Source organism: Hippocampus comes, unplaced genomic scaffold (genome assembly GCF_001891065.2).
Source record: "Hippocampus comes isolate QL1 unplaced genomic scaffold, H_comes_QL1_v1.1 scaffold187, whole genome shotgun sequence".
In the NCBI taxonomy this organism is placed as follows: Eukaryota; Metazoa; Chordata; class Actinopteri; order Syngnathiformes; family Syngnathidae; genus Hippocampus; species Hippocampus comes.
Window position 1 is genome coordinate 271,843 of NW_017828852.1, and position 10,229 is coordinate 282,071.

Consider the following 10,229-nt stretch of genomic DNA (forward strand, 5'->3'; position numbering starts at 1 on the left):
TTAAACCCTGGCGTTGCCCGTTCATTTACAGCGCACAGGGGCCTGCTCTGTTTAATCTGAAGGCCCCGAGCAAGTTTAATAAACCTGGCAACACAAGCTAGCTGAAATATGATTGGTTAAAAACTAAAAACTCTACCATAAGTTATTTTTTGAGTGGCTTTCAATGTTATTTAAAATAACATTGAAAGCCACTCAACTAAGTGGAAATAATATGACATAAAGAATACAGAGAATAATTTTGTTAACATATTTATGAAAATAAAATAAAATAAAATTTATGTTATTCTCAGAAACTTTTCTGAGAATGTTTAGGCCAGCAGAGAAGGCCTTGCTGGCCCTCGGGGTCCGCCACTGGTAATAATACTGGTTACAGGCTTTATATGTACTTCTTGGACAAGTCAAAAGATGTTTTTGTCATAAATGTTGTATGTGTATTTAATAAAATTATTCCCACACTCAGAGACAATTTCCAGAAATCAAATGTAATACTCAAAGCCAAACAGATTTGATCATGTCTGATGGACTAATTTGGCCACCTCTGCAGGAGGCAGCTCTGCGTCATGGCACAAAAACTCCTCGGTATCTACACATTGCAAGCAACAAAACCAACGCTTGGGGTCATCAGCGTTCCTATAGACTCCAAGTAATAAGTTTCACTGGAGACCATCTCCCAGAGAGTGAGAGAGAGGAACGAGCCATGTCCTGGGCCAGGTGAGACCAAACAGCTTCAACAAAATCTTTATATTTATAATCTGAAACTCATACTATGAGGAAAGAGAATGCTAATTTATAACGTGTTTCACATGTTTTTTTCAAATACAGTTTAAAAAATGATGTACATCTCCAGCCATCCATTTTCTGATCCACTTATCCTCACAAGTGTCGCGGGGCATACTGGAGCCTCTCCCAGCTGTCTTTGGGCAGAAGGCGGGGGACACCCTGAACCGGTTGCCAGACAATCGCAGGGCACACATAGACAAACAACCATCCGCGCTCACACTCACACCTCACCTAGGGACAATTTAGAGCAGGGGTGTCAAACTCATTTCACATGGTGGGCCACATACGGCCTCGGTAGATGTCAAGTGGGCCGGACCATTAAAATGATACCATACTTTGCTATAAATAACCAAAACAATGTCTTTCCTTTGTTTTGGTATAAAGAAGCACAAGAACATTAGGAAAATGTTGAAATTTAATGAACATATCTTTTACAAAATATTTCATGAAGCACCTTACATTTCCTTCGACAAATGTGCAATTTACTTTTATCATTCACATATATGCATTGCAAATGATCCCACTGATTGTACAAACATTAACAAGTAATTGATATTGAAAAATATAGTAATGCACTTTAAGATTAAACGAGATTCATAAAGAAAGGAAGTTTTAAACCATTTACACGTGCATATAAAATCTAAATGTAATCTTACAAACTAAGGAGAGTGCTATTAAATGTGTAAATGTGAGAGTGCTATTGATAGCGTCTGCTGTCATGGGTCTGTCACAGTCACGGACTGAGGCTGCTGTTGTCTTCTTCTCTGATCAAAACAGTGTCCCCTTGCGGATACTCAATGAATTGCACCTTATTAAAAATATTAATTCTGTCTTTAATGCATTTTTTTCACTTTTAAATTATCCTGCGGGCCTAATTGAACCTCCTTGCGGGCCGGTTCCGGCCCGCGGGCCGTATGTTTGACACCATGCTTTACATAATCATCTCGCGGGCCGGATTAAACTCCTTTGCGGGCCGGATCCGACCCGCGGGCCGTATGTTTGACACCCCTGATTTAGAGTGTTCCATTAACCTGCCACGCATGTTTTTGGAATGTTGGAGGGAACTGGAGTACCCACAGAAAACCCACACAATACACAGGGAGAACATGCAAACTCCACACAGGAATGCCGCAGCTGGAATCAAACCCTTTTGTTTGGGTTGCCACTGTAGAGTTGTGCACACGTAATTGTCAAAATAATTTGTCAAAATAGTAAAGAAAATACCTATGTAGGCCAATTACCAAAATGTCTGTTTTCATAGACTCTCTTTTTAAACAGTGATATAACTATAACATAGACTGCCTAAAGATTCACAACGTGATATACTGTATCAGTGAAAAATAGTATAATAATTGTCAGGAGTTCCTGAGTACTCCGGAACAGAATCGGCTTACAAAAGCGTAGACACAGATAAGAGTTGACAAGATGACAAGATTTATCAAAATGCAAGACAAAGTACAACCAAAGACGCTGGAAACAAAGAACCAGGATAAAAGGAGACAAACCAAAAACACTTGCAAAAGGCAAGGACAAATGTAAACGTAAATTGCTTGTCACCAAAGGACAAGGAAACCCACTACACGTGCTGTTTAATACAAACCGAGAATAATACTTTAAACGGGAATTACTGACTTGAAAATATTAGAAAAATGTGAAGTGAGAAGTACGAGGTAAAGTCATGAGCGTCTAGAAAATACAGGGACTTGGAAACTCGAGTCATGAGCAAGGCTGAATAATCCATCCATCCTTACATCCATTTTCCATTCCGCTTATCCTCACAAGGGTCGCTCGCGCGGGGCGCTGGAGCCTCTCCCAACTGTCTTCGGGCAGTAGGCCGGAGACACCCTGAACCGGTTGCCAGCCAATCGCTTGGCACACAGAGACAAACAACCATTCACGCTTACACTCACACCTTGGGACAATTTTGAGTGTTCAATCAGCCTACCATGCATGTTTTATTTGGAATGTGGGAGGAAACCAGAGTACCCGGAGAAAACCCACACAGGCCCAGGGAGAACATGCAAACTCTACACAGGGAGGCCGGAATTGAACCTTTGCACTGTGAGGTCGAGGCGTGAACCACTGGACCACCGGGCTGCCGCTGAATAATCCAACAGTAAATTTTTTATGTGGCTGAACGTTCCGAGGCAGAGGGATAACGAGATTTGTGACAGGTTCGGCTATGGGGGAACGCCCTCCATTCCCGCCAGAGACCGGAACACAAACAGGACAGGATCATGACAATAATAGAACTGTACATAATACATTTGTGAAATACTATGCCAGAAACACATTTGTTAAAAAAAAAGACAAATAACAGTGCGTTATCATTATTCCTAGAAATATGTCATTTATTAAATTTCATACACTGTATTTTTTTAAATCTAGATTATTTTGCATTGCATTTGTTGATTTGCTCTGTGGCAGAGATTCTGTTTGTCCCTCCCATTTCCACTTTCCCAATTTTCCCTGATTCTCTTCTCCTTTGTGAGCAGGTATAAAGTTGCCATCACTAAGTATAAAGACTTGGAGAAGACTAGCAGCAGTTTATACAATCAAAACAATATATGGAACCCAGCAGTTGACTTCAGCAAGTACATCGAAGACAATGAAAACATTGAAGATGAGGTACATTGTGACCGAAGCCACAAATTCTGATTGAAATGTACACCTAAGGCATTAAGTATGCAGCTCTGCTTTTGTTCCCAGACATATCTGCCTATTTGTTTGAATGTTTATTGTAGGATTTAGTTGCCTGGGTGACCACTGGATTTCTCCACATCCCGCATGCCGAAGATATCCCAAACACTGTTTCTGTGGGAAATGGTGGGGGTGTCTTGCTGCGACCCCATAACTACTTTGATGAAGACCCTTCCATTCACTCTGCTGATGGGGTGTACTTCAGTCCAGGCAGTGAAGATACCTGTGAAAACAACAGGATGGGCTGCCTTGCTCAAGAGACCTGCAGCCCTGTGCTGGAACCCTTCACATACAATGGCTTTGAAACAGTCATGAAGTTTGAGGACTGAGCAGAAAAAGACCTAGAGTACTTGTACATTGTACATTTTTGGGGTAGTTGTGATACATCATCCAATAAAAACCCACATATATACACACACGCGCGCACACACACACACACACACACACACACACACACACACACACACACACACACACACACACACACACACACACACACACGCACACACGCTTGTTATACACACAGATGAGTTTTTTATTACCATATTTTCTGCACTATAAGGTGCTTCAGATTATATTTTAAAACTGTTTTCATATGTAGGGTCCTCTGCATTATAAGGCGCATAGAATAGAAGCTACAATAGTGGCTGCGGTTGTGCTATGTCTCCACTAAATGGAGCTATGCTAAAGTGAATACAATACAATACAGCTTTATTTATATAGAGCAGTGGTCCCCAAACTACGGCCCGCGGGCCGGATCCGGCCCGCCCCCGCATTTGGTCCGGCCCCCTGAAAATACCACCGAGGATTTTAACTATTTCATAAACACAGATACAATAAGGTGACATTTGGTGCATATTTCTGTGCCGTTATCTGGCAACGCCAGAAAAAAAAAATCCGAAACCGGCCCCTCTCTCAGAGAACGGGATCATGGCGAAAAGGTTCAGTAAGAGAAAAATAGAATGCGGGGTATTTAACCCAAAGTGGACAAACGATGTTTTTGTTTCTTTCAGCGCAAAGAAACGTCTATCAGTCTCATCTGTCAAGAGGCGGCTTCATTTTGTGTGGGTTTCTGGAAAACAATCCATTTTTACATTTCCGTACTCTTGCGGCCACCCTTTTTCTGTTCCAGACTGACCCCGGCCCCCACATCACAGAAGCGAAAGCTTATGCGGCCCTCACAGGAAAAAGTTTGGGGACCGCTGATATAGAGCCTTCACAACTGCTGCAACTGTAAAAAAAAAAACATGAAAACTGGTCACAAACATGGACGTGAAACATATAAATACAGATAGCATTACAAAACAATAAATGAAAGACAAAACTTATGAAGACAATTCAACAAAAAGGCACACAAACCTTGTGGGCTTACATCCACAAGGGGCTAAATTTCCTTATAAGTCTTGCTTGTCTCCTTCTTCCTTTGTTTAGTCAGTAGTTAACTCTGCTTTTGGTATTATCTTCGTTTCATAATGGCTGCGCAGATCTCATCTGTTTGAGTGTGTGTTGGCAAATGAACATGTCAATAAGTATCGGGTAGGGCCCTTTGAGGTTAGAATTGATTCCTATTCCTATATATATATATATATATATATATATATAAGGCGCATAGGATATGCACTGTCAGCTTTTGGGATAATTGAATGCTTTTAGGTGTGCCTTATAGTGTGGAAAATACGGTGGGTCTATATTGTGTTTTGCCATGCTCACTTGGTTTTTTAACCTGCACACAAAAAGTGATTGTCAGGTTTGTGTCGAGTCTGTCTTTTCTAATTACGCGAAAAAGAATGGTGTGATAATAATGGAGTTAAACATGCAAAAAAGTGATTGCTGAGTTAACAGCAGAGTTAGACTAATTTTGTGAAGCATGCTGTTTGTATTTTAAAGGTATTATTTTAATTTGCATTGAATGTGTCACATGCCATTCGATATGCTGTACTTGAATGTACATTTCCACAAGTTAGGTTTTCTCTGGTTACTCCGGCAGCCCCCAAAACACGTTGAGCAGTCTGCAAGCATAGGCCTTTGGCTCCAGCCTACTTGTGAACCTAAATGGAGTAAGCAGTAGAAAAGAATTACATGAATTATATCACTAATAGTAAGCATAAATGGATCTCACCAATGTGTCTTATCTGTAGTGTGTTGGGTCCACACAATAAAAATGGCTGGTCAAAAGGCACAAATATAATGCATTTTTTTATTGTCTTTTCAGTGCTTGCACATTTGTTTGTATGTGGCTTTGAATGACAGCTACGATAACGATGTGCTGTTCACTGTATGCAGTGTTTGACTCTTTGTCTCGTTCTCTACCACCATAGAGTGTTTAAAGATGGAGGTACACTTTTGTTTAAGATCTAAGTACTGTCTAGCGAGCTTTTCAATATTTACTCCCTCACTTTAATCCTGCTTAGAATGTCATTCTAATGTCAAGACTTAATGCAGAATTCCCAGTAGAGCTCCATTCTCTGAATTTTCATCTGACCTTCTACATTCAAGCATCTCAAAGGGATTGTTACACGTCACATGTACAGTAGATCATGCATAGTGAGGACACAGTGTCAGGCACATGCCTCCAAATTGTCTTTCTCAAGGTTGCTTCTGAGGTGAACCCAGAATCAAACATTTGACCTACCGGTACTAGTTATAAGACAGATACTATGATTACACGGGCCATGCCACTTCAAAGTATGATGACAAATCTGTATCTTTTTGCATTTTACAATATTGAACAATAAGTGACAGAGTTGTTCACATAGTGATAGTCAAGATTAACTCTGAGTCTGCAGAGATGTAATTACTCCACCGTTGTACCTTCACTTTTCCACTTCGGGAGAGACGTAGTCAGTGCCATTTTCCTCCTGTATTTTCACATGTAAAGTTATTGACAAAGATGCAACACGGACCAAAGTTGATGCAGAAATATTTAGCGACCTCGTTGGAAAAGGCTATGTGGTAGGTTGCTGATAGTTTTGCAAATGAGGGTGCGCTATAAAGACCTCCACAAGATCTCTACACAGAATAGAATAATTTACTTTTTTTTTTTTACTATTTCTTTACAGTTTTCTAGTTGGTCACCAACAAGAAACAAAGATTTGATGGTCTCATTGAATTATATGTTAATGTTTAATTAAACAGGTTGGGACACATGATTATTCGCCTCACCCACCCTGCTCCTGCAAAAAAAAAAAAAAAAAAAAAAAAAGGCATTTGTGTGTGTGTGTGCGCTTATTAGTAGATGAATGAAGCTGTGCTTCGATGAAAGTCCACTGGTGAAGAAAAACTGCAGCAGTTCAAATAAACAGGCACTCCAAGACATGCAACAAAAAGGCAAATGGTTAACATCCTGGTGTCTGACATTAATTGTCATGTGTGTGTCATATTCTTTTTAGTTGTGCAAAGTAACGGCACAGCCTTTGCTTGAATTTAGATTTAAAACAATTATTATCCTTCTAGCCGCTAGGCACATCGGCCTCACATTGCAGAGGTTCAGGGTTTGATTCCGGCTCCGGCCTTCCTGTGTGGAGTTTGCATATTCTCCTTGTGGCTGCATGGGTTTTCTCTGGGTACCCCAGTTTCCTCCTACATTCCAAAAACATGTAACACAGGTTGATGGAAAACTCTAATTTGTCCCTAGCGGTGATTGTGAGCGCAAATGGTTTGTCTATGTGTGCCCTGCGATTGGCTGGCAAACAGTTCAGGGTGTACCCTGCCTACTGCACAAAGGCAGCTGGGATAGGCTCCACCACACCCCGCAACCCTTGTGAGGATAAGCGGACTGGAAAATGGATGGATGGCTTATCCCTCTAGGGCACCTCCCCTCAATGGTGGAATGGGTGTACCTGTACTGCTTGTTCACGAAAAAAATCAAAGTGGAGAAATTTGATAAGCATGACAAAAATAGAAGAAAGTTTAAAATAAGAGCTTTAATAGCAAGGCAGCAATACATAGATATTGTTAAAAGTCATAAAAATAGCAACCTAATAAAAGGAAAATTAAATGACAATTCAATAATCGCTTTAAAAAAAAAAAATACCGTAATTCTACTCACTTCTAGGCAAAGATGGAATCCCTCAGAAGGCTAAACTGACAAAAGTCCTGATGATAAATAAGTGTTACAATCCTCGATGTGTTCGAAAGAAAGGGTGTAAACCTTAAAAAAGCAAATTGGCCCTTTTTGGGTCGATAGCCGAGTGATCAGTTCGCTTTGATCTACTACAATCTAATTTACGAAGACATTTTGGAACGAGGCAAAACAAGCTGCCGATTTGGCTTTCCCTACTACAACACAAGCATATTTTCCTAATCTCTCAATCTCTCATCTAAAACAAAATGCAAAAAGGAATGGGATATCTTTTGTCAAAGCATCTACGCACCCTGCTTGATCTGGGAAGGAAGCTAATGGGCGTCTAGGAGCAAAAAGAGCCCCGAATGATAAAAGCACATGCTTATATAACCTTTCTGTGTAAAGTTTCAGAGAAAGACAGTCTCAGCTGTAGAAGGCTGTTTTCTCATTCCAAGGGAATCGCCGTATGTGGGACATATAGTTCCTATTAAATTGGGGAAATTATGAGTCATGTTTTTATCTCTTTCCTGTCAGCCTTCAACCGTTAGAGCATTTTACTTCAAGTTTCAATACAATGCCCTCCGACGCAATACAATCTACTTTTAAACAAGCACATCATGACATTTACATTACATGCAATGATGGGTCCTGATATTTGTAAATCCTACAACCACATGAATCATATTTGTGAGATTACCATTCACGGGCACTCTTTCTTAACTAAATAAAACATAAATAAAGCTGTTTCTGTTGGCTACGCCAGTTTATATAATATGTAAGATGATAGCTGTATAGCAGGGGGGGCCAACCTTTTTGACGGAAGATCTGCTTTTCGATCAACCACCCTCCCACGATCGACCCGTTAACGCACACGCGTTCATTCGCACGCACTCACAAAAGCATTCCATGATGAGCAACAGCCATAATGGCCCCTAAGATGAACGAAACAGAAAAATAAACTAGACACAAGAACTTGTGAGTTTGTGAAAAAGAAATCACTGCCTACCTTTGTCGAGACCTGATGCGGAGGCATGGGACGCACTTTTGCAGCGTGTTAACGATCGTAGCTCACTGTACCATTTTAAAATGCTTCTCTCTGCCCTCCAGATTCCCATACTTTGCCACTGCCCTCAGTGAATTGTACACGAAACAAACTCTGAATTAGAATAATAAGGACAATAAAAGATATAGCGCGATAGTTCTGACCGCGAACAACTTCCAGTGATGCAGGTCACGCACGACCGTAGGTTAAAGGAGACCTGTTTTTTAATTTTATTTTATTCTTTCAATACTTTTTGTGAAAGTGAGACTGATTGGATGCTAAGGGTGCAGTGTGCACTAATACAAGAGTATATCATATTAATAACACACACACAGACACGCAAATGTTTTTTTTTTGTTTTTTTTTGGTGGTGGGGGGGCGGGTTCCCCCCGTCACGCCTCGCGATCGACTTGGGACCAGTCAGCGGCCTACCGGCCAATCGCGAAGCATATTGTTAATGTATTATTTTTTTATGCTTTCAAAAAAAAAACAAACAATAAAAGCAGCGTAAAATTTGATGCATTGACAGCTAAACCCCTTAACTGTAGCCTATTTGATATTTTACTTGGCACATCACATATTTTGTTGTTTGGCGAAATATCTTTCATAGTTGTACAAAGACATCTGAAAACACTAAATGCTTTCAATGAAATATAAAAGTTAAATGTTAAATTTAATTGAAATAATACTTATTTTTTACTATTAATCAAATTCAAGGAACATGTTTTCAATCACAGGGTTGTAAATCAGTCCTAATGTGAAAGGTTTTGCTCAAGTGTACATGATACTCTGTTAGCTGTTATGACAACTGGTCAAGAACAAACTGGGGTTTTTAATAAAAAAAAGACAACTTTGATCAATATTTTTCCATATGACATGAGAAACAAGACTCTGTTTGATTTGAATGACACCGCTCATTTAAACATTTAAAAAACATGAAAAATGGAAGATATGACCAAGCACCATTAGCTCATTTTCATTTTTTCATTTCCTTCATTTATTTTCCGATTCGCTTTATCCTTACTAGGGCCACGGGGTCCTTCGTTTATTTTATTCATTTATAGAAGAAGAAACATCAACACAATATACCTGTAAATACAAATCTTCTCCAATCGTGAATGAAATGGAGCAGAAAGAAAACAAAGTCTTAAAAAGGTAAAAAAAAAAAAAAAGAAAAAGATAAAAACCTGCCCTGTTTTGCCCCCAAAATGAAGTCACAAAAAAACAATTAAACAGCATCATTAAAAAAAAAAAAAAAAAATTAAAAACACACACACACACACACACACATATATATATCCATTCATTTTCCGAACCGCTTCATCCTCACTAGGGTCGCGGGGGTGCTGGAGCCTATCCCAGCTGTCTTCGGGCAGTAGGCCCGGGACACCCTGAACCGGTTACCAGCCAATCGCAGGGCACACAGAAACGAACAACCATTTGCGCTCACACCCACACCTAGGGACAATTTGGAGTGTTCAATCAGCCTGCCATGCATGTTTTATATATATCTATATCTAGATCTAGACATAGATATATATACCTGTAGAGCTCTCTCTCTCTCTCTCTCTCTCTCTCTCTCTCTCTCTCTCTCTCTCTCTCTCTCTCTCTCTCTCTCTCTCTCTCTCTCTCTCTCTCTCTCTT

At 40.0% G+C, this 10,229-nt stretch overlaps 1 protein-coding gene across 1 annotated transcript in view; it reads left to right on the plus strand.

The window, feature by feature from the left end:
- The window catches only part of aoc2 (amine oxidase copper containing 2), a 15,619-nt gene extending 11,709 nt beyond the window's left edge, over positions 1-3,910 (plus strand). Inside the window, exons 3-5 of the mRNA XM_019858646.1 lie at positions 545-711; positions 3,276-3,408; positions 3,525-3,910. Coding sequence (XP_019714205.1) covers positions 545-711; positions 3,276-3,408; positions 3,525-3,809 — 585 coding nt within the window. The 3' untranslated portion in view covers positions 3,810-3,910. The remainder of the gene's footprint in view (positions 1-544; positions 712-3,275; positions 3,409-3,524) is intronic.
- The last annotated feature ends 6,319 nt before the right edge of the window (positions 3,911-10,229 follow it).